We start from the raw sequence: 23,394 nt of genomic DNA on the forward strand, positions 1-23,394 counted from the left end.
ATTCAGTCTGCAGAAGAGACGAGTGAGGGGGGATTCGATAGCAGCCTTCAACTTCCTGAAGGGGGATTCCAAAGAAGATGGCGAGAGGCTGTTCTCAGTAGTGACGGTGGCAGAACGAGGAGCAATGGGCTCAAGTTACAGTGGGGGAGGTCTAGGTGGGATATTAGGAAAAACTATTTCACTAGGCAGGTGGGGAAGCGCTGGGCTGGGTTCCCTATGGCGGGGGTAGAATCTGCATCCCTAGAGGTTTGATAAAGCCCTGGCATAGATGATTGAGCTGGGGTTGGTCCTGCCTTAGGCAGGGGCTGGACTCGATGACTCCTGAGGTCTCTTCTAGCTCTGGGATTCTAGGATTCTAAGGCCATCGACGTCAGTTTGGGCAGGCACCAGGGCACCTGAGATCAGACCCTGGCCCAGTGTTGGGACGAGCAGCCTGGCAGTGAGATGGGCCAGGCCGGGGAATGGTATCCTGGGGGGGAGGGGAGGGCCATATTTAATTCTAGAGCCCTGGGGAGAACAGCCCTGCCTCAGGCCCCACCACGGGAGGGCAGTGGACTAGATGGGCCAGGGCCAGTCAGCGTCCCCCCACCCCCCCTCTCGCTTTCCAGGAGGCTGTCCACAGGCTGCAGTCACCGCCAGGCTGTTAGGGCAGTGACACCCATGCCTCTGGGGTGCCACAACCGGCACCCGCCATCCCTACGGAAACCACACGGCCGTTGGGAACTGAACTGGTTAATGACCTAGCTGAAGCATCCTGATTGGTTAATAACTGGGACTGGCGACTCATTAAATCACAGCGTTTTAATCGCCGGTGCTGCCGACAGCTGCCCCGCGGCAGTCTGGGAATGGCGGCTGACGAGAGGCTGGATCTGGAGCCGGGGCAGGCGGGGCGAGCTCCCCTCCCTTGGGGGCGGAGGGACCCCGCTAGCAGGGCCGTTCGCAGACCCACAACGCGGACGCGGAGCACTTGATGTCGTTCCACTTCCCACTGTGTCGCAGGGAGCCACAGTCCTCCCCATCCGGCCCCACGTTGTTGGGTTCGCCTGGCTCCCAGAACCTGAGAAGGAAGCCGGAGCCCCGGGGAGTTAGAATGAAGGTGGCAGGACAGGTCGGCCCCCTCGCGCCTAGAGACCGGGATCGAGGCCACCACTGAGCCGGCAGGACAGCAGGGGACAGGCTGTGGCCCTGGGGAGGAAATGGAGGCCTAGAGCAGGAGGAAACCTGCTGCCCCCAGAGCCCACGGATGGGACTGGCACTAAAACCCAGGAGTCCTGGCTCCTGTTTCCCCTCCTGAGCATCAGTCCCCCCCAGAGCGGGGCAGAACCCAGCCGCGCTGCTCCTTGCGCGTGGCCTGGCCACTGGAGCGTGGCGGGTTCTCCCCAGAATCAGCTGCTGGGAAGGGGCAGCGCTCACGCCGAAGTGGCTGCCCCAGCAGGGCCTTGCCTGATAGTCAGGGGGCTGCCGTCCAGCCAGCGCCACTCCCCTTCCGCCGCTGAGTCGCTGAGGCCCAGCCAGTACACGTGGGGATCAATGACGTGGGCCGCCAAAAACACCTGTGTGGGAAAATGGAGGCCGGAGATAATCATGATCCCAAGCAGGAGGGGAGGGGGTTGTATGGGGCCTGTGTCTTGCAAAGTCTCACCCCCTCCTTGCAGTCTTCCCCCCTCCCCATTTAGCCAACCCTTTACATTAGGGCTACATTTCCCATGATGCACCAGGCACTCCCATGATGCCTCACTTCCTCTCCTCAAGAGACGTTCCCGTGCTGCCTCGTGGGAGACTGACCGGGAAGCCCGACCTCCAGAGAACGGGGGGCACGAGGCGTCCAAGCGACGGCTCCCAGGAGGCAGTGCTGCAGCCCCGCCCTATTGAAATGTTTCAGCCAGAAATTTGCAACACAGACATTCCCCCGCCCTCCCCCCACCCCACACACCTCCCCATGAAATTTTCGACACGTAGGGAAAAAAGCTCATTTTCGGAGCAGCTGTAATTCAAATGCCTCGTCTCTGCCCATCGCCCTGTAACCACCCCCCTTCGGGAGGGGCAGTGAGCCCTGGATCGCAAGCTGTGTGGGGCAGGGACTGGCTTTGTGACACTGCAGCAGCGAGCGCGAGAGGGCTCTGGCTGGTGCCTCTAGGTGCTCCCACGGTACCAGTAAGTGACACTCCGGAGGCTGCATGGGACCGCGCTGGGCCCTGAGGGCTGCAGGTCCTTTTCGGTCCTCCAGCCTGTGAATCCCATGAATCTCCTCCATGCAGGGGGACCAAAGAATCCTCTTGCAGTCCCATTGATCCCATTCTGCACCCTGGTCACTGGGCAGGGGGTTAAATACGGGTCCAAGAGGGGGGACTGTCAGGGCCTAGAGGGATGTGAGCCTGAGCCAGGAGCAAACCCCCGCCCCCGCAGTATCCTAGAGGAAGGACCCAGGACAACTTCCCTCTCACAGGCCCCACCCCTGCCCTACCTCAGCTCCACCCCTTCCCTAAGCCCCTCCCTTTGCTCCTCCCCCTGCTCCATCATGCCGCCCTGCCAGACCCCTGTTTCCCGCTGCTGCCATGGAGAAGCAGAGCACTGTCGGCCAGGAGAGGCCAGTTGGCTCCAGCTGCCTTGATATGTGTGTGGTGGGGGGGAGATCGGTGACTCCTGCTGCCAGGAGAACTGTCCTCTCCTCCCCCTCACTGCACACACACTTGAATGTTGATTCATGGGGCCCTACCAAATTCAAGTCAATTTCATGGTCACAGGACGTTATAGTAAATGCCATAAGTTCAGCTATTTACAGCTGGAATGTCCCAGTGTTGTAATGGTGGGGTCCTGGCCCACAAAGGAGTTGTCACAAGGTGACTGCGGGTAGGGGGGGCGGTTGTGGCCCTGTGATCCCTCACTTCTGCGCTGCTGCTGGCGGTGGCGCTGCCTTCAGAGCTGAGCAGCTGGCGAGCAGCGGCTGCTGGCTGAGATCCCAGCTCTGACAGCAGAGCTACCGCCAGGAGCAGCGCAGTAGTGAGGATGACTTGGCATAGAAGTGCCTCCCTTAGCTCTATGCTGCTGCCTGCAGAGCGGGGCCCTCCGTCAGCTGCCACCACGCTCCGGCTGCCCAGCTCTGAAGGCAGCAGTGCAACAGGGAGGGCGACATGGGTGTGGTTTTGCCACCCTTACTCCTGCACTGCTGTTGGCGGGACGCTGCCTTCAGAGCTGGGCGCCCGGCCAATATTACAACCACCGTGCTCCAGCCCCACAGCTGTGAAGGCAGCACAGAAGTACAGATGGCAACACCGTAACCCGCCTAAAATAACCTTGTGAGCTCCCCCCGTAGCGCCATTTTCTGTCAGGACCCTCAATGTGAGGAACTCTGCTCTCCTCCGGGAAGTCCATGGAGCATGGGGTGAAAGCACACAAAGGCCAGATTTCAGTCTGGGACACATTTTGCACGGCTGTGAATTTGGCAGGGCCCAATGATTCCCATCGAATCATCCGCCCCTGACCCTGAGCTTTCTGGTCACAAAGCTCACTCAGCATTTTTCAAATGACTCTAAGTAGCCAGGTCCTGTCAAGCTCCCCCCCCTCCCCCCATCCTTCCCAAGACACTGCCTATGCAGGCCAGACTCTGATCTCACTGATTGGGGTAAATCTAGAGTAAAATCCCGGTTAACTGGTTAACGTTTGGTTTAACCGGTTAATCTATTGTGCAGGGTCCCACTCCCGCCTCCCATCACGTGCGGGGCTGCTGCTGCTCCCCATACACACTGGGAGACCAGCAGCAGGAACTGGCAGCCCAGCATATGGGTGGCGGCTCCTGTTCCCTGCTCTCCCTCCATGGTGGGGGCTGGCTCCCAACCCCTATGGGACTGCAGCCGCCCTCTGCCCGCCGCGGGCCATGGGTAGGGGCTGCTCCGGGTAAGGGTGATGCGAATTCACCCTAGGGTAGCATTGCAGACTGGCCCCTTGTGCTTAATGCCCCACAGGAGGAGTGGGGGCAGCGGGCTAACCTGTTCCAGATTGGTGTTGACGACCACCAGCTGAGACCCTTGGTCGATGCAGGCCTGCTTCGCCTGCCCCCAGCTTTCAGTTACCGAGGAGAAGAAGTAGCAATTTTTCTCAAAAACCTCCCAGCCAGACGGACATTCTGTGCAGGTCGAGCCTGTGAGAAATCAAAGTAGGCGACGAGCCTGTATCATGTTGGCCCCTTCCTCAAACTCAGAGGGAGGTTCAGGTGGGCTGGCCCCTGAATCAAGAGGAGGGGGAAGGGTCCATGAGAAATCAGGGCTCTGAGACTGACAGTCCCCAGGAGCAATGGGGAGAGGGCGATGGTCTAGCCTAGTGTTTCTCAGCCAGTGGTACGAATACCCTTAGGGGTACGTGAGGGAAATCAGGGGGTACCTCAACGCGGTCAGGAGTACAGAGCGAGGGGGGGGGGGCATTTTTCTTTCATCTCCCCCATTTTATCCTTATTCTTTGTTACACTGGTGGCTGTGTAATACGTTGTGTTTGCCGTGAGCTGTCTGCAATCAGCAGGGGTTAGAGAAGTGTCCAGTGCAGGGAGAGCACCCCGGGGTGGGGACCCCCAGCTCCTGCCCTAATGACCTCAAGGTTGGGGTGAAGGAGCCCCCCAGGAACCCTGGGCCCAGCCTTGTGGGGGTGAGGAGGGCTCTGTCCCACGAAGGAGTATGAGGGGAGCCCTCCAGGCTCAGGGAGGCCTCTGGGTAAAGGACGTGGCAGTGGGGACTGAGATCTGTTCGCCGGGGTCGTGTGGGAGCCAGACGCCACCCACCCCAGTGGGACCATCCCCCGATTACTTAGAGTCAATGAGCAGCCCAACCAAAAGGCTTCCCTCTGATGCTCTCACCCGGGTCAAGCACAGAATTTGCTGCACGGAATTTGCAGTCACTGAAACTGGATTCGTTTCCCTTCCACCCGCTCTCACAAGCAGTGAAAGAAACTGGAGCATGATTCAGCATTTGGACTTCTTTGAGACTTTCACCAAGACAGCCCCAGCCCCACACCTTCTTCTGGGGCTCCGCCCCACATGGGAGCCAATCTGCCTCTCTCCTCCCCCCGTCCCCCGCAAGGAGAGGCAGGGCAGCACCTCACATACATGCCCCCCCCCCACCTGCTTAGAGCAGGCATTCTGGGGGCGGAGGGCAGGCAGGGCCAGGCTGGCAGTTTGGGGTGGCTGTGCCTTCCCCAGCCTAGGATACTGGCCGCCCATGACCAAGAATTTTCCCTTCTCCCTTCTGAAAAACTTGCTAAATAGTTTGTTGCAAATATTCATACTTTGCCATTCACCCCCTGGGGTAGGGCAGAGGGGGCAATAATTTCTGAGGGGGGGGCCATGCTAAGATTTTGGAAAGTGACCAAGGGCCACACTTCCATGGAGGGGCTGTGGGGTTTGGGAGGGAGGTTGGTGCAAAAGGAACTTGGGGTAGGGCTGTGGGGTGTGAGAGGGAGTTTGGGTGAGGAAGGGGGTTATGACTGTGGCAGGGGATTCAGGAGCCAGGTCTGGGTGGAAGTTGGGGTTCCGGAGTGAATTTTGGCCTGGGGGAGGGGGTGTAGCAGGAGTTGAGGGTCTGGGCGGAATATGTCTGGGTGGTGACCTGGGGCAGGAAGTTAGGAAGTGGCAGGGGCTGGGATGCCGGAGGAAGGCTCTGGCCAGGAGCCACTTACCTTAAGCGGCTCCCAACCAGCTTTCCAACGGGGTCCCTGAGGCAGACGCCCTCCTGCGGCAGCCCCAGCCCCATGGGTCCCCTCCATGTGCTGCTCAGGGCCGTGCACCCGTGAGGAGCAAGAGACTTCGCACTCCCCCAACCCCAGGCCAATCGAATCCTGGGGGCAGGTGGGTGTAGAGGGAGCTGCCAGCTGTTCCAAATGGCTGGAGGTTCCCTCTCGGCACCGCGTGACCCTGGCAGCGGGGGGAAGAGAGTTTCTGCGCTTTCCTCCACCCCAGCTGCAATGATTTGCCTGGGGGTAGGGAGTGCACAAAATCTCCCTTCCCCGCCCCCCCTCCACCCCAGGACGTGCAGTAGAGGGGTCTGCCAGCCATTTGGAACAGCTGGCGGCTCCATCTACGCATCCTGTGCCCCTTACGGCAGGGGGGAAAGAGGAGACTTCGTACCCTAACCTGTCCTCAAGCCAAGCGGGGTCTGGGAGCAGAGGAGCCTGTGGGGTCTCACCTCTGCCTCTTGCAAGGTGGACCATGGGCCAGATCAAACAGCTTGGTAGGCCAGCTGCAGAACGCTGGCCATATCGTGCCACCCTTGACCACCTGGGGGTTGCTTTATGAGTGGCATGGCCTGCCTCTGACCTGTGGCAGCAGATGGCAGGGCCTGGTAGGTTGGTTTCCCATGGAAAAAAAATCCGGGATTTCATATTTTCCTAGTGTGACTTGCGGAGTTTTGCTCTGTACATCGGCCCTGGGGAAGAGGGGCCCATGTTTTGATGCCCCGTTTCCTAGGGAAAACTTTGCCCAGAGACCTGCTCCTAGTCAGAGAGGGGTCAAGCAGGGAGCAAACCTCCTTGCTAGTTGCAACGGCCCCCACAGCAAAGCGTCCCAGCCGGAAACCAACCCCCCCAGGATGGCTGCAGAGACTGAATCCCGCCCACATGCTTGGGACAAGACCCTGCAAGCGCAGGTCCAACAGCACCATCTCCTGGCTTCTGCCAGACCCACAGTACCCGACTGCTAGGCTACATTAGGGAGTTAGCTGCGAGGGACAGGTTTTTCAGTCGGGCCCGTCTGCACTGGGTGGAGGGCAGGTCCCGGGGAAGAGCCGATGGCTCCCTGAGGCCCTGGCTGGTTCTACACCCCCTCGGGAGCTCACGGCATTGCACCAAACAGTGCCAGGTGGGAGGGTGGCGTGGGACACATCTGGGGAGATGTGGCCAGTGTTTGTGCCGGGGGAGCTGTGCAGGCAGTGGGATGCTCTGGTCCCTGTTGTTTTCAGTGACTCTGGGCATTCGAGGTTAAAGCTCTAACCAGTGACACCTGCTGCCCCCTTACCTTTGACTCTCTGTAACTCCTCCTGCACCTTGGTCATGGCCTCCTGGAGCCCGCCATGGGCCTGTTTCATCTCCGCCAGCTCCTGGGACAGGCTGTGTGTCAGGTTCCTTATCTCTGCCAGGGCAGCAAGGGGGAGACAAACGCACCGGAATCAACAGGTTGATATTTCTGGGAGGGCTCGGCGCTCCCTTCCCGGCAGCTGGGCATGTCGATCTATGTGTCCGGCCATCGGCAAACAGGCTGCCGGGGCCCATTGCCAGCCCCCTGCGGAGCCCATTGTGGGATTATCGAGCCCTCTGCTCTCACAGGCGCCTTGATTTTCCGACAAGCCAACTGAACGTGGACGGAATTTGTACGTGGTAGCCCCACTCTGAGCTAGTCCCACTCTGAGCTAGCCCCACTCTGAGCTAGTCCCACTCTGAGCTAGCCCCACTCTGAGCTAGCCCCACTCTGAGCTAGCCCCACTCTGAGCTAGCCCCACTCTGAGCTAGCCCCACTCTGAGCTAGTCCCACTCTGAGCTAGTCCCACTCTGAGCTAGTCCCACTCTGAGCTAGCCCCACTCTGAGCTAGCCCCACTCCTCTTCCGCATCCCGGTATGCTTCTCTGGCACTGTCAGCCCGTCATCAGGGCCCTGGCCCCTGCGCAGTCGCCCCAGCATGAGCCGCGCTCAGAATCCAGCTCAGGTTGGCTCTGCACGGGCCTAATCGCAGAACGGACGAGCCGTCCCAAATTCCCTCTGCAGGCCACGGGCACTGTGAGCTCGCAGCAAATCAGAGCCCCCCACCGGCCACTGCTCCCGCCCTCTACTCCCACCTAGGCACCGAGACCACAGGCCGGCAAAGCACTTACACACAGCCGGGCATTGCCAGCCTGCTCCACCCACAGAGCCCCACCCTTTGGAAGGGAAGAGTGAGCCCCGCAGGAAAGCGTAGGTGTCATCGGCAGAGCCCCAGCTGAGAATCACTGCTCTGGGCACGCGGGTCCCCCACACAGCGATCAACACACCCCCCGGCAGCACCCAGCCTGCAGCCTAGTGCACGACCCTCTACGGCCTGAGCTAAAAGCCAGCGGGGCTCTCAGCTCCGGCTGGAGAGGAGACTCATGGTGGGCAGTGGAGAATGCAGGCAAGGGAAGGCATTGTCTTCCCAAAACTGCCCACACTGCCCAGCAGGGACTGGGGCTGAGCTGTGGCAGTGCAGTCCTCCAGCAGCTGGGGAGGAGCTGGGGGGTTCTCTGGTGGCTGGGGAGGGCTGGGCCTGGGACACAGCAGCCCTGGCCCCCACTTGGCATTGGGCCGGGCTTGGCTGTTATTCAAGGGGTATGGTCTGGGGGAAGGGGTGTGGCTTCAAGAAGGGGCGGGGCTTCACCCGCCGCCCATGAGACTCGTTCTCTCTGTAAGCGGTCTCGGTGCCCCTGCGTGGGACGGGGAGCCACACCACCGAGCGTGTGGGTGACACACTCTTGAACAGCAACCTGGGGGGTGAACTGGGGCCCTCCGGGGCGAGAAGCTGGAATGACTCTAGCTGGAGCCAAAGCGCCCCAGGTGCTGCCTCGCTCGGCGCAGAGGGCGCCCATCACCTGCTCACCCAAGGACTGCGCCGGCGTAAGTGCTGGCGGTTGGGCTGCAGCAGGAACTGGGCCCAGGATAAAACCTGGGAAGGACACATGGGAGCAGGGCGCAGCCAACCCCAAACCCCACCTCCCTGGGCCATCCTGACACTCAGAGCCTCCCACTGCCCTCGAGGGTTGCCTGATGGTTTAACAAAAACTACCAGCCTCCCCCCCCCCAAAAAAAAACCAGGAAAAATTTTCAAGCAAAAAAAAAAGCCCCCCAGGACAGAACTGTCGAGCAAAAACAAAAAAATTAAAAAACAATTTTAAAAGGAGTCTGCCCCTTTAAGATGGCCGCCATATTGGGCCCCGTTTTTAAACCCCTGCAGCTCCCATCCAGTAAGCACAGGGAAGCCGGGGGACGGGGAGGGAGTCGGCAGAGGGTGGGGGCCATTTGAGGGGGGAGCAGGTGCGGCCTTCACTCCGACTCTGCCGTGCGCCTCACTCCCTCGCCCCTGCCAGACACGGCAGGGGAAAATTGTCCCCTCCGGGCTTCCATCCCGGGAAAACAGGAAACGTGAAATGTCCGGCATTTCCTGGGGTTTTTTTACCGGACAAAGCTCACAAATACCGGACTGTCTGGGTGAATACCAGACACCTGGCACCCCTACTCCCCTCCAGCGAGTGGCACAGCCGAGGGCCAGGGGCGTGGAGGGGTGGGGCTGGGGCTGGGCCTGGGCCAGGCCTCCCAGTAATCCCCTGATCACATCACTTGGGGGAGGGGCTTGCGGGAAGGGATGCAATGAGGATGGGAGGGGTGGAGGATGGGCGGGGCATGGAGAAGAAAGGAGTGGGGGTGGGTGAAGCAGGGGCGGGGCTTGGAGAAGAGGAGTGGGGGTGGGTGGAGCAGAGGCGGGGCTCGGGGAAGGAAGGAGTGGGGGGTAGGATGAAGCGGGGCGGGGCTTGGAGAAGAGGAGTGGGGGTGGGTGGAGCAGAGAGGCTTGGGAGGAGTGGAGTAGGGGCAAGGCTTGGAGAAGGGAGAAGTGGGGGTGGGTGGAGCAGGAGCAGGGCTTGGGGCAGAGAAGGGTCGTCCCCTCTCTCCTTCCATTTTAGCTTGACCTCCACGCGGGAAGCTCAGACCCACGGTTCCCCCTGCCCGGCAGTGGCGTGGGAAGGAAAAGGATTTTCTCACCCAAGACCTTCTGCAGCGTCGATGGGTCTTTCACCTGATCAGCCTGGATCTTCTCCATCCCTCGCCTAAGCCCAGCCAGCTCCTTGGACACTGCAAACAACACGGGGCTGACACCTGCCATCCAGGGCATGTCAAGGGAGGAGCCCTCGCCCAAGTTCCCCGCAAGGCTCCATGCTGCCGACCCCCAGGATTTTCTTACCCGTCTTGTGAGATTTGATCTTTCTTCACGCCCCCAGGGCCTTCTGCAGATTGGAGTCTCGGCTTTCATTTAAAAATGAATTTCTGCCCCTCGCGGGAGCAGAGACCAGCTTTAAAGTGACCCACGTGAGACCGGAGTGGCTCAGAAACCAGAACACTCGTCAATCAAGCCCCATGTTTAGTGTATTTTTGAAAATCTCGTGCATTTTAAGCCAGTCTCGTGAGCTTCTCTCGTGACTTAGAATGCTGGGTTGGCAGCCCACGGAGCGGCTTATGCCCAACGTGTCGCAAAATGTCAGCAGAACCTACCGTTGAGAAGTTGACTGCTAAGCCCGCCGAGTTCATTGGACATCTTCGACTCTAAAGAAAGAGGAGAGAATGAGGAGTTCCCCTTTGAACTAACAACACAGGCCCTCATGCTGCCCCGACCCCATGCACCTTCCCTGGGGAGCACAACTGTTCATCCAGGTGTGTGCGAAAATTCTGGGCAATCGTGAGTGGGTTTCACTTATAGTTGTTAGGGAGTTATATCCCTGTGCTCCTTTAGACCCCACCTGAGATCAAGGCCCCTTTGTGCTATGTGCTGAGGTCAGCCCTGCCCAGGCCCAGAGTGAGAGACAGTTAGAAGCAAACAGCCCAGAAATGTTCCCCATTTCACAGATAGGGAAACTGAGGCTCATAGAGACGCCAAGACTCCTTCCCAGTTACATGGGGAGTCGGCAGTCGAACGGGGGACCAAAGTCCGAGCTCCTGAGGTCCAGCCCTTGATGTACCCTAAACACCAGCCACCCTCGACTCAGCTGCAGCGCAAACGCCCTTTGGAGCAGCAGGGGCTGCCCACGAGCCCACTGCTACCAGGACATACCCAGTGCCCGTGACGTGCGGCACAGCAGCACCCAGGCAGTCCAGCTGGGCACAGCTCGTTGCCATGTTCAGAGTCCCAATCAGCAAGTGAACAGCAGCGTTTATTCAGAGAGACCCGGCAGGGACCCGCGCAGGGGGAGTGTGCTGGAAAGAAAGGGTCACACCCAGGACTGCTTTGAGGCAATCCAGGGGCATCTGACACCCTCCACATGGGGCCCCTCTTTGCCCCACCCCTCTGCAATGGTCCCAACCTTCCGTGGGTTGGCAGGGCCATTTGCTGGGTGGCTGGGCACCACACTTCTCTGGGCAGACTGAGGCCTCCCTCTGCCCAGATCCTTTCTTTGGCTCCGCTGGGGTGTGTTCTGGGTGAAACCGGACTCAGCTCCCACTCCCCCCAGCAGTAGCTGCATTTATGGGGCCCCGGAAACCTGCCTACTCCTGGGACAGACCAATTCTACTCCTGCCCAGGGCTTGCACACCTGGGTGACACTCTCAGCCAATGGGACCCAAGGAAGAAGCATGACCTCATCCGAACAAACACTCATTGGACAATCTGTGGTCCTAGGATCAGGACCTGGTATAGCAGCTTTAAAGGGTAGAGCCACACCTAACATGTGCCAGCTGCAGCACCTCAGTGTAGACCATCACTACAACAGGAGGGGTGTCCCTGTCATGGCAGTTAACCCACTTTCCCAAGAGACCGTGGCCGTATCAATGGAAAAATCCTTCCATCAACCCAGCCCTGTCTACAGAACAGGATGGGTCAGAAAAGCTACACCTGTCAAGGGTGTGAAAAAAATCACACCCCTCCGAGGAGTAGCTGTGGGCCAGCTCCCGGGCTCACGGAAGCCAGCTCGGCTCCACGGCCATCACCAGCCAAGAGTTTAACCCCTGGGACTGACTCTCCTCTGACTTGAGGCGAGAGAAGATCTGCCGGATGAAAGGGTGAGGAACGTTTCCTGGATCCGCTCACCTAGGTGGTGCTGGAGATCTGACAGATTTCTCTGGGCATCTCTTCTGATCGTCTCTTGATCCAGCTGGGCTTTCGCAAGACCCTGAGACACTATAGACAGGAGACCTCTTGGTAGCAGAGTGTAATTGATGTGTGGGGGACGCGCCCCCCTCTCTGGGGGCAGCTGTGCTGCTGTAATGTGCACTCTCCTCCCATTCCCACCCAAGACACACACGCGGTCTGCAGATCGACCTCCTGGCAAGCTCAGCTATGAAAAGTGAGTGAACGTTCATCAAAGGCCCCAGTAACGGCCGGTGAGGGGAGAGTTGCAAAAGGGAGACAGAAAGACAGAATTCATCCAGACCAAACAGCCGGGGCGATGTCTGAGGGAGCTAAGGGGCACGAGACACCCTTCCCCCAAAATCCTCGGGTGGGAGCGGCAAGGACCAGAGTCTCTGGATGACCTGAGGACTAGTGGGGGGAGGTGGCACTAGTAGTGGTTGGCCCCCCACACAGACACACACCAACAGTGATGGAGGGAAAAGCAGAAACGTAGCTCCACTCCCCGGGCTCCACTTCCCCCCAGATCTCAGCCATGTCACTGGGGGGAGGGGTGTCCAACGGCAAAATCCCCGAGTGCAGTACGGCGGAGCAGCAGCTTCTGGCCGCTGCAATGAACTCCACCGCGGTGAGTGGGGGCAGGCCCCGGAACTGCTGCTGCCGTCCGGGAACAGGTCCCCCGATGCGGCGTCCCCCCTCCCAGGCCGGGGGATGGGGTGTAACGGGAGGGACGGGAGAGTCTCGTGAATATGCAGAATCAGTAATAGCAACTGTGTGAATCGCAAGAGTCTCCGATATTCTTACTTTGTTGCTAGGAGACCTCACCGGGATGCCTGGCTTCTGTCCCGGCTCGGGGGGGGGGGGGGGTGCCACTTGGTGCATTACGGCAGGGCAGCTGCCTCTGGGTTCTACGTAAGAACGGCCACACTGGGCAGAACTGAGCATCCATCTCGCCCAGGGTCCCGTCTCCTGACAGCGGCCAATGCCAGGTTCCCCAGAGGGAGCGAGCAGAACAGGGGGTCACCAGGTGACCTATTGCCTGTCGCCCATCCCCAGTTTCTGACAGAGGCAGGGACCCATCCCTGCCCATCCTGGCTAGTAGCCGCTGATGAACCTAACCTCCATGAACTTCTTATTGGAACCTTTTAGCAGTTTGGGCCTTCACCCCGACCCCTGGCAAAGGGCTCCACAGGCTGACTTTAATGCAATAACTTCTCTTTGATTTAAACCTGCTGCCTCCACATTTCTTCAGGTGGCCTTCCTGTGTCATGTGAAGGAGGAAATAAAATTTTCTTACTGGCTGTGTCTAGACTGGCCAGTTTTTCCGGAAAATCAGCCGCTTTTCCAGAAAAACTTGTCAGCTGTCTACACTAGCCGCTTGAATTTCCGCAAAAGCACTGACTTCCTACTGTGAGAAATCAGTGCTTTTTGTGGAAATACTATGCTGCTCCCGTTCAGGCAAAAGTCCCTTTTGCGCAAAAGGGCCAGTGTAGACAGCTGAGATTTGTTTTGCACAAAAAAGCTCCGATCGCAAAAATGGCAATTGGGGCTTTTTTGCGCAAAAGCGCGTCTAGATTGGCCACGGACGCTTGTCCGCAAAAAGTGCTTTTGCGGAAAAGAGTCCTGCCAATCTAGATGCTCTTTTCCAAAAATTATTTTAACTGAAAACTTTTCTGTTAAAAGCATTTCTGGAAAATCATGCCAGTCTAGACATAGCCACTGAGTTTTTCCACACTACTAATGACTGTATAGACCTCTGACATATCCCCCTGTTGTTGCCACTTGTTCAAGCTGAAAAGCCCCAATCTTTTTAAGCCCTCCTCAGAGGGAAGCTGTTGCCCTTCTCTGTACCTTTTCCAAATCCAGCATATCTTTTTTAGCTGGGGCAGCCACGTCAGCACACAGCCTTCGAGATATGAGCATACCGTGAATTTATACAGAGACAGCATGATAGTCTCTGTCTTGTTAGCTATTCCTTTCCTCATGGTTCCCAGTTTCCTGTTAGCATCTTTGATTGAGCTGATGTGGTCAGCGAGCTAGCCACAATGATTCCAAGATCCTGCTTGAGTGGTAATAGCTAATTTAGGCCCCATCAGTTTCTATGTAGAGTTGGGACTCTATTTTGCAATGTGTATTATTTTGCATTTTGTAGAGTCATAGGAGGCTAGAACTGGAAGGGACTTTGTGAGATCATCAAGTGCAGTTCCCTGGGCATTATCCACATTGAATTCCATCTGTCCTTGAGTTGCCCAACCATCCAATTTTGTGAGGTCCCCTTGTAACTATTTGCAGTCAGGTCTGGACTTAACTGTGTTGGGTAATTTTGTATCAGCAGAAAATGTTGCCTTTTCACAGTTTACCCCTTTATCCAGATCACTTATAAGTAAGTTGCCCAGCCGTGGTCCCAGAACAGACCCCTGGGGCACACCACTCTAACTCTCTCCAGCCTCAAGATTTATTCCTGCCTTTTGTTGCCGATCTTCTAACTGGAGAACCTGGCAAAATTTTCATGATCATCTAAAATGACCCTTCAATTAATTGAACGACAAGTCTTTTACTATCTGAGTCACCCTGCCTTCCTCGGCTTATAAATAAACTGGCGGCTCTAAGGGCAAAGATAGAAGCCTCGCTAGCTCTGTTGAAGTTAAGAGTTTTAAGCAGACTTCAAATTCGAAATTCAGAGGGGGTTGAACTTGGGGGAGGGGGACTAGAGCCCCCTGCCCTACCTAAATGGTGCCCCTGACCCCAGCCCCAGGAAGGAGCAAGGAAGATGGCTCCTGGAGGCCTGCCTAGAAAGGATACACAGAAGCAGCCAATCGGTGCCCAGCAGAGCTGGCAGGGATGGAGGGAGTCAGTGCCTGGCTGGGGCCCGAATGGGGAGGCACAGACCTGTGCTCTGGCCAAAGGAGATCAAAAGGCTGCATTTGCCCAACCGAAGAGCAGAGAGCTCTAGCCCTAAGGACAGACACAGGTAAAGAGACCAGGCAGGATGAAGCCCAAGGAATGTAGCAGAAGTCTCTAGTGAGTGACTGTGTGAACCTACCCTCATCACCTGCAGGGGGCGCCAGCAGCACAAGGAAAGCCCTTTGGTACCAGATGCAGCAGCAGCATCCTCCTTCCAGGGAGCATTTGGTAAGGCTGTAAATGGGTTTCACTTCTTCTTATTGCCTAGAAGCCTGAGACTGAGGCCCCGTGTTCCAGGTGTTCACAGACCCCAACTGAGATCAGGACCCTGTTGTCCTGGGCACGGCACAGATACGAGACGAGAACATAAGAACGGCCAGACTGGGACAGACCAAAGGTCCATCTAGCCCAGTGTCCTGGCTACTGACAGTGGCCAATGCCAGGTGCCCCAGAGGGAATAAACAGAACAGAGAATCACCAAGTGATCCATCCCGTTGCCCATTCCCAGCCTCTAACAAACAGAGATTAAGGCCCCCATTCCTGGCGAGTAGTCATTGATGGACCTGTCCTCCATGAATGTATCTAGCTCTTTTTGAACCCTGTTAACATCCTGGTCTGCACAACATCCTCTGGCAAGGAGTTCCACTGGTTGACTGTGTGTTGTGTGAAGAAAACACAACCCATTAATTTCATTTGGTGACCCCCAATTCTGTTATCGGAACAAGTAAATGACTTTTCCTTATTCACTTTTTCCATACCAGCCTTGATTTTAAAAAACCTCTATCCTGTCCCCCCATAGTCTCCTCTCTTCTAAGCTGAAAAGTCCCAGTCGTCTTTTAAAAAGACTCTCCCTGAGCTGAATTGCTCGCTTGCACAATGACCAGAACTGTTCCCCTTTTCATAGATAGAGAAACTGAGGCCCAGAGAGATGCTCCAACTCCTTCAAGAACACACTGGGAGTCAGCAGCCAGAGCTCCTGAGATCCGGCCCTCGCAGTAGCGTCAACACCAGCCACCCTCAACTCAGCTGCAGTGCAAATGCCCTTTGGAGCAGCAGGAGCTGCCCATGAGCCCACTGGTACAGGGACCTGCTCAGCACCGGTGACAGGCGGCACCCAGCCAATCCAGCTGGGCCCAGGCTCACTGCTGCATTCAGAGTCCTGGGGGCAAATCAGCAAGTGAACAGCAGCGTTTATTGAGAGAGACCCCAGGCAGGGGGTGTGGGGTGGAAACAACGAGTCAGACCCAGGATTGCATTGAGGCAATCCAGGGGCATCCGACACCCCCAGCATGGGGGCTCCTCTTTGCCCTGCCCCTCTGCAATGGTCTTACCCCTCAGTGGGTTAGCAGGGGTGACTGCTGGGTGATTGGCAACCCACCACATTTCACCCTCTTCCAGATTCCTGCTTCCTTGCTTCATTTGGGCTGGGTCTGTCCTGGGGGAGACAGGTCTTGGTCCCCTCTCTCAAGCAGTAGCTGCTTATGGGGGACCCAGACACCTGACTACTCCTGGGACAGGCCAAGTGCACCTGCACCAAGCCTCCCACAGCTGGGTAACACTCGGCCAATGAGACACTGGCAGAATGGTGACCTCATCAGAGCAAAATCTCATTGGACAATCAGTGATCCTAGGAACAGGACAAGAAGTTCTAAGAGCAGCGAACAGCTCCTGCCCTTGACCCCCTCCTGACACAGACCCTGTTCCAGGTGGGCTCAGACCCGTAGAGCTGTGTCTGCTCAGCTCCCCTGAAGTCCCAGGAGCAACACCGACTTCCAGCAACCACACAACTGAGCCCGAGGGCCCAGTTCGCCCATCCCTGGAGGTGTAAGAACCCAAAACGTTCTGCCATATCAGGCAAGGAACAGAAATGTTTCCTGGATCCGCCCACCTAGGTCGTGCTGGAGATCTGACAGATTTCTCTTGGCATCTCTTCTGATCGTTTCTCGATCCAGCTGGGCGTCCTCAAGACCCTGAGACACTGTAGACAGGAGACCTCTTGGTAGAGTTAAATTAAAGAGCCGGGGAAACCCATATCTCTAGGGGCGTCAGTGTGCTGTGACGTGCACAGAACTCCCCGTTACTGCCCCAGGCTCCTGGTGACATTAGCCCACACTGGCTGTGATCCCCGGTTTCATTTGTCCTGGTGTCAGCGCAGGGATTCATGATTCTGGGCACCAGCTCTGCCCTAGGTACAGAGCAGAGCTGCATTGGGGCTGCTCTATGTTACACTGGGCTGCCAGTAGCCCCAGGAAGTGCGGTGCCACTGCTACTGCCACACACAGTCACGGGGCATGCAAAGCTGAGAATCAGATGGCTCAGCCTTCCCGCAGCCGTGCAGGGCTCTGCGCCGTGTTCTCGGGCAGCTGGGTGATTGTGCAGCCGGGCAGGAGAGATTCTAATGCCCAGCTGCTTAGCAGATCCCTCCTGCCCTGCTAGGTTTTTGTGTTGCTCCAGGTAGTGCACATTCACACATGCCTCAGTGCACAAAGAATTTATTCTGCACATGGATGGAAGAGATTCGAGGGAACGCTGGCTCCGAGTGCTGTGCAGAGCACACAGCTGCCTGCTGCCCCAGGAGCCGGGCTCCGTTTGTGCGTGGTTAGCGGGCTGCAGGATGCCAAAGGAAAGGACCGTGTGTGTCTGGGGAAAGCTCTCCTTGTGGTAAGGTGCAATGGTGGCAGTGCGCGTGTGCAGGACCCGCTCCCCCCTCTGACTTCCAGAGGACCCCTCCCCCCCCGAGAGGCATCTTCAGCCTGCCCGTTGCACTGTTTCCATTTCACAACTTCATGGCCCAGCCATGGTCTTTGGGTGGGATTTGTCGGAGGTTTCCGTGCACAAGCACAATGGAAAGCCGGGCGGTGGAAGGGGGCTCAGGCAACTCTCCGCCCTTAGATCCAGCTGGGTCCCTTAATGCAAAGCTGAGCGGCAGTGACCCAGCCACGACCCTGCTCCATAATTCAAGTCGCAGCTGAGCCTCTGATCTCAGCCCAGGTTTGTGCCCCGCGGCTGAAATCCCCCAAACCCCGGGCAGAGCCGCCACCTTCCCGGAAGTAACGGGGAGAGCAGAGGCCAGGGCAGAAAGGCAGAGGAGACTCACGGTTCCCGAGCCGCACCGCAACGAGCGCGGTGAACACCACAAAGCAGAGCATCAGCAGCACGTACAGGATCGCAATGGCCTTGCCTTGGGTGGACTCGGGGAGGCAAAGAGCTGTGGAGAGCAACATGGGTGAGACCCCTCCATGCTGGATCAAACCCTCCCCCCATTCCCAGGGTCTGGGGGTCACCAGGCCTGAAACATGGTTACCGATGGGGCAGAGGGAGGGAGAGATTCACTGTAGGGTAAATGCCTGGCGGCGGTTCTCAGCGCCCCGTGCTCCATTTCACAGTGGGAACCCCCCTCCCCTGGGGAGGGGCAGCTGAGCGTGACCCCCAAACACTGGCTGGGGTTGTTGTGACCCCAGACTGAGATGCCCCTGACTTACGGTGCAGGAGGAAGATGGGGGCAGGCTCACAAGGCTAGTGTCATGCCCCAAATAGCAACACCCAAGGTACTGCCATCACCCAGCAAGGGGTATGCCCTGGAAGAGCAAAGGATGATGGGAATATCCAGCCTTAACCAAGAGCTAACTGGGAAGGAGAGAGAGAGAAACCCCCCTGCTTCTGGCCAACCTCTAATTAGCAAAGCCAGGAGTCGGACACGGGCCTCCTGCCTCCCCGGGCAGCTCCTCACCCTACCCGCAAGGCCACCCCACCTCACCCCAACTCACCTTTCCGTCCTCTCCTGGCACCACTCGCTTCCGGCAGGCTCAGTTCCACCTCCTCGGCGCTGTCCCATTTGCGGTAGGAGCTGTCCGACTCCATGGCTGCAGAGGGCTCTGTTCCGCTTCTTGCCACTGGGGAAGTTTATAGGGGCCATCATCACGCTCTCCCGGGGAAATGGTCACATGACACCACATTTCCCATTCTTAGGGATCGAGGGTGTTTCCTTTCCAGGCGGGGCAGAATCATTTCCTCTCTGGTGTTGCTAGTGGTGCAAAAAGTACCAAAATAAGTTACATAAGTAAAAGTACTGCTACTTGGAAAAAAATGTAACTGAGTAAAAGTCATAGAATCGTAGAATCCCAGAGCTGGAAGAGACCTCAGGAGGTCATCAAGTCCAGCCCCCTGCCCAAGGCAGGACCAATCCCAACTAAATCAACACAACCAGGGCTTTGTCAATTGGAGACTTAAAAACCTCTAGGGATGGAGATTCCACCACCTCCTTAGGTAACCAATTCCAGTTCTTCACCGCCTTCCTGGGCTGTGTCTAAACTACATCCCTCTTTCGAAAGAGGGATGTAAATTAGGCCTATCAAAAGTGCAAATGTATTTAAATATCCTGCGCTTCATTTGCATATTTGCATCTGATTGCTGTTTCGAAAAAGGGCATTTCAAAAGTGAAACCGCAGTCTAGACACAGTTCTTTCAAAAAAAACCCACCCTTTTTCGAAAGATCCCAAACTCCTCAAAAAATTAGTACGGGATCTTTTGAAAAAGGGTTGTGGTTTTTTTCGAAAGAACCATGTCTAGATTGCAGTTTCACTTTCAAAATGCCCTTTTTTGAAACAGCAATCAGACATGAATATGCAAATGAAGCATGGGATATTTAAATCCATGCTTCATTTGCACTTTTGATCTGCCTAATTTACATCCCTCTTTCAAAAGGGATGTGCTTACGACCAATCTTGGAACATTCTGCTTACAACACCCAATTCTACACACCCCCAGGTGGTGAGATCATCGGACAGCACCCCCACTCGAAGTGTCCCTTGCCAAAGGGATATATACCACACCATTCTGACACACGGAGGGGAGTCCATCAATTCGGTATATTGGGGTGACGTGCATGTCGGACTTCTGCCTCAAGCAAATTAATCAACATTACCTCTGGCTTGGCCAGCCCCAGAAGGTCAGTGGTAGGTGTGAATGTGTTTATGAGACTGTGTGCACAACTGGGTTAAGAATTAGGCTGCAAAATTGAGTTAAGAATTAGACTGTTAATCATTCAATTTAAGCATTGCTTTTAAAGCTTTTAAATTACGTATTACTAATATATATATATATATATTGCTTCTGAATTGCTCTGGAGTTGCTGACAATAAAACTTGTTAAACGTATATTTGGGCTACTGTGGGTTTGTTCTTCTGTGATGTAGATCACATGCCTTGTTGAGTGGCCTGATCAACCATAGAACAGAGATCTCTTGTAACAGATGGTGGAGAATGCGGGCGACAGATAAATGAATCCACCGTTTAAGTACTGGCATGTGAAAGAATTTGCTGTTAAAGTAATAGGTTGTTAAAGTGATACTTGTTAGCTACCGGGGGGGAGAGTGGGGAGGAGGCTGTCTGCCTGGAGGAAATACCCTGAGTCAAGTAAAATATACCTCAGGAAAGCATAGGAGAAGGACAGTCTTCTTGGCTATACACTGGAGGGGTCTTGGGACACTAGGGTGTTGAGGCCTGTACTGCTTCTTTTTTATCCTAGGAAAGTGTAGGAGGGAAGCTGCCCCCTCTCGTCTATACACTGGTAAGGTCTTGGGTCCACCGAGGGTTGACGAGATCTTAAGAACCAAGAGGAGTGGGAGAATAGAGGGTGATAATGTTTTGTAAAAAAGGAAGAGGGGAGCAGAGGGAAGAGATGGATTTTGTGGCAGTAGTTAAATTAGTGTCAGCCCCATTGGGTTGGGAAAAGTAGCTCTTAAAGGCCGGATCATTGCCATGGGTCGCTCGTCCTGAATTGATGAAGGTCATATCTAAATTTGAAGATCCGGAGGATACTTTTCACCTGGAGGATACCTTTAGTAAGAACAAATGTAGAAACCAGGGCAGAAGGCTGGTTTGGAAGCAGCAGTTTCACTTCTCTATGCTGCAGCAAAGGAAGGATTTAAGTATTCACAGCGCAATTAAGTGTGAGCCAAACAACTGAAGGTCAATTTGGGAGCATATAAGCAAGAGCTTGAGATAGAAAAGAGTCATTTGAGTGTAGCTGTAGGACAATTGGAGGAAGTGAGGGGGAAACTTAAAAAAAGAGAATCAAGTATTACAGGATATAATAAAAAGATTAACCCTGAAGCGAGGTACAGCCTCTCTAGATCATATCCGTTGTGATTTAATTATTAAGAACCTACGGCAAAAGTTAGGATTCCCCACTAGGCAAGTGGGGGCAGTTGCTTCCAGGAAGTGGGACAATATTCCTGAGTGAAAAGGAGATCCAGAGGAAATTTGGGAAGGAAGGAGAATAAAAATAAAAAAGCTAGAATTTTGCAATTAATATAAGGTGGCTTACACAGCATTCTACTCCACTCACTTCCCAAATAAACGGGGGAAAAAATAGAGAAAGCAACACAGGCTCTCAAGCACTGGAAAGATCCTCTGCTGGCAGAGCAACAGGCTGTCCAGGCACATGATTTGCTCGAACAAGTAAAGCAGGAAAATAAGAAATTGGAAAAGGCTGTTGAAAACCTGGAAAAGAACGAAGCGCCGTCCCCTGTGGTTAAACACCAGGCTGCCAGCACTTTCACAGGGCCGGAAGAGTGGGCACAGGAATAGAAAAGGTGGCGCTGGAAAATTTAAAAGATGAAATGGGGTTTTCTGCATTGCATCCACAATTATATGTGGGGCAAGCCCAAAAGAACGAAGGTTGGTGTTTCCGTTCTTCCCTCGTATATCGTCTTAAGGGTACATGACAAATAAGACTAAAACTTGCTAGTAAATACAAACTGGGCACGTTGGTGCAAAAAATCAGAAAAAAACCTCATCAAAAGGAGAAGAGGTAAAGTGTATCTTTGGAATAAAATATAGCAAAAGTATAAGCACAGCACATGGTCTCACAGTGTTTTAGTGTATGTTTATACCGTGCAGACCTTAAAAGCAAATTGGTGAAATATTTACTGATTTACAAACCCTTAATCCCAGTCAAAAGAGATACTGTTGCAATCTGGCTGTTATGAAAAACTGTGCTGAGAAGCTTGCAAATGATTATTGGCTGACTGCAGAAATAAACATTTGGATTTGCCCAATGAAAGGAACCAGAAGGTGTTGGGGCTAATTAAGGAGCCCACCCGTCTTGCTGAATTAGTAAGAGACAAAAAAGTGTGTCCATGGAAAGGGACCATTCAGCACAGAAAGTGGGATCAGGCACAAAGAATTAAAAAGCAAATAAGTGATAGTGGAAAACAAAAAACTTTAAAGTCCTAAGGGGGTATTGTGGCAGGAATAAGAAGGACAAGAGTTCAGTAAGTACAGGCATTGAAAATTTAAATTCTTGGAAAATTACTTGGAATGGCGATATTTAAACTAATGAAGTTTTCAGTTGAAGAATGAGCAAATAATTAAGGAGAAAAGTGAAAAATTTACTCTGTGGAGTGTGGAAGTAATCGAGCAAATGTTATAAAAAATGCAAGTAGGAAAAGTGTTATAGGAAAGGAAAAATCTCCTTTGTTTCTTTGCAACCTCTTTCCTGAGGAATGTGTAAATAATCCAGGCAAAAAGTCTTCTGATTTAAATAGTTGGTTGTGGACGCTTTTGTTAAGTCTGCTCAAAGGGAAGTAAGGGGTTCTATTCAAACTTAACTGGTCAAATGCATAAAAGAGAATGCAATCTAGGCATGATAGGTTTGTAAATCTGTTTTGTAGGTTTTAAATAAAGTGGTTTGGTTTTGGTTTGGATAATGCCCTTTCGTTTGAAGTTGCAAACTGACAAAACAGCTTTTGCCAGACACAGATAACTAGTGCTGCTTGTCTTCTGGCATTTAACCCTAAAGGTATCTCAACGCGTTATAAGGTTCAAAATCTTGTTACAGGCCAAGCTGTGGCTGATATTTTGGACAGCCAAATTCCGCAAAATGCCAATGGGTTCTGGATTTTTTTCCTTTTGGGGCGGGGGGGGTAACAAATCAGACTGCTACTTTGATAAGAGAGGCAATATCAAAAACCATGAGTAGGGTTGCCAGATGGTCTCCCAAAAATACTGAACACATGGGCTAAAAATCTATGGAGAAAAAAAAAACACCCACACCAAACACACATCCTATGTTTAATACTTAACTTTATTATAAACTGTCATGGCTCCTTCCCCACTCTGGCATGATAAATGCAGAAGTGGGGTCCAGCAAGGGTACCCCAAAGCCTTATCTACCAGGCTTTGGTATAAAATTTCCCCCCAAGATCTTAAAACCCTAGATCTTGGGAATAAAACTTCCGCTGCCACCATCCAAATGTTGCTAACGAAACCAGGGGAAAGATCATTTGGGAAATCTTCCCCCTAAAATAAAAATCAGGGCACACCATTAACCACTGCCAGGTTAATAAAAAGAAAAGAAAGAACTTTTATTATTACAACAATATTCCTGTTGCAAACATAATGACTAGATAGCAGGGTAACAAAATATACTCATGGAGAAACTCCATGGGCCTAGAACTTAGTTACAAAGAAAAGCCAAAACATCTTTTAAGCAGTGCCAGATCTCAGATCCCATACCCAATCCTTAAAACAATAAAACCTAACGAAACTACCTAAACTTTACCCTACTTACAGAAAATGAAGAATGGTGTCTTGGAGAGAGAGAGAGAGAGAGAGAGACATGCTTGTCCCTCTCTGTAGCTGCAGAGAACTCTCTCAGAGACAAAAGGGAGAAAG

At 54.3% G+C, this 23,394-nt stretch overlaps 1 protein-coding gene across 4 annotated transcripts; it reads right to left on the reverse strand.

The window, feature by feature from the left end:
• Nucleotides 1–786: 786 nt before the first annotated feature.
• Nucleotides 787–23,394, reverse strand: LOC102449016 (CD209 antigen-like protein C). Of its 4 annotated transcripts, XM_075902259.2 has the most exons (11): nucleotides 23,291–23,393; nucleotides 18,484–18,740; nucleotides 17,814–17,924; nucleotides 16,605–16,694; nucleotides 11,774–11,863; nucleotides 10,246–10,296; nucleotides 9,739–9,828; nucleotides 6,995–7,108; nucleotides 3,987–4,138; nucleotides 1,444–1,553; nucleotides 787–1,057 (listed from the first exon to the last, which is right to left on the reverse strand). In XM_075902259.2, the coding sequence occupies exons 2-11, from the start codon at nucleotides 18,575–18,577 to the stop codon at nucleotides 925–927; spliced, it is 1,035 nt and encodes a 344-aa protein (XP_075758374.2). In that variant the 5' UTR covers nucleotides 18,578–18,740; nucleotides 23,291–23,393; the 3' UTR covers nucleotides 787–924. The 4 variants fall into 4 exon arrangements, with proteins under 4 accessions (XP_075758374.2, XP_075758376.2, XP_075758375.2 ...); XM_075902261.2 differs by lacking the exon at nucleotides 16,605–16,694 and having other exon boundaries at nucleotides 23,291–23,394; XM_075902260.2 differs by lacking the exon at nucleotides 11,774–11,863.

This window comes from Pelodiscus sinensis, chromosome 31 (genome assembly GCF_052426305.1).
Source record: "Pelodiscus sinensis isolate ZL-2025 chromosome 31, ASM5242630v1, whole genome shotgun sequence".
Taxonomy (NCBI): Eukaryota; Metazoa; Chordata; order Testudines; family Trionychidae; genus Pelodiscus; species Pelodiscus sinensis.

Coding starts and splice junctions, on each gene's coding strand:
- LOC102449016 (XM_075902259.2), bottom strand. CDS start 18,577: ATGGAGTCGGACAGCTCCTACCGCAAATGGGACAGCGCCGAGGAGGTG. Junction 1,554..3,986: donor TCAACACCAATCTGGAACAG/GTTAGCCCGCTG, acceptor TTTCCCACACAG/GTGTTTTTGGCGGCCCACGT. Junction 1,058..1,443: donor GGCAGCCCCCTGACTATCAG/GCAAGGCCCTGC, acceptor CTTCCTTCTCAG/GTTCTGGGAGCCAGGCGAAC.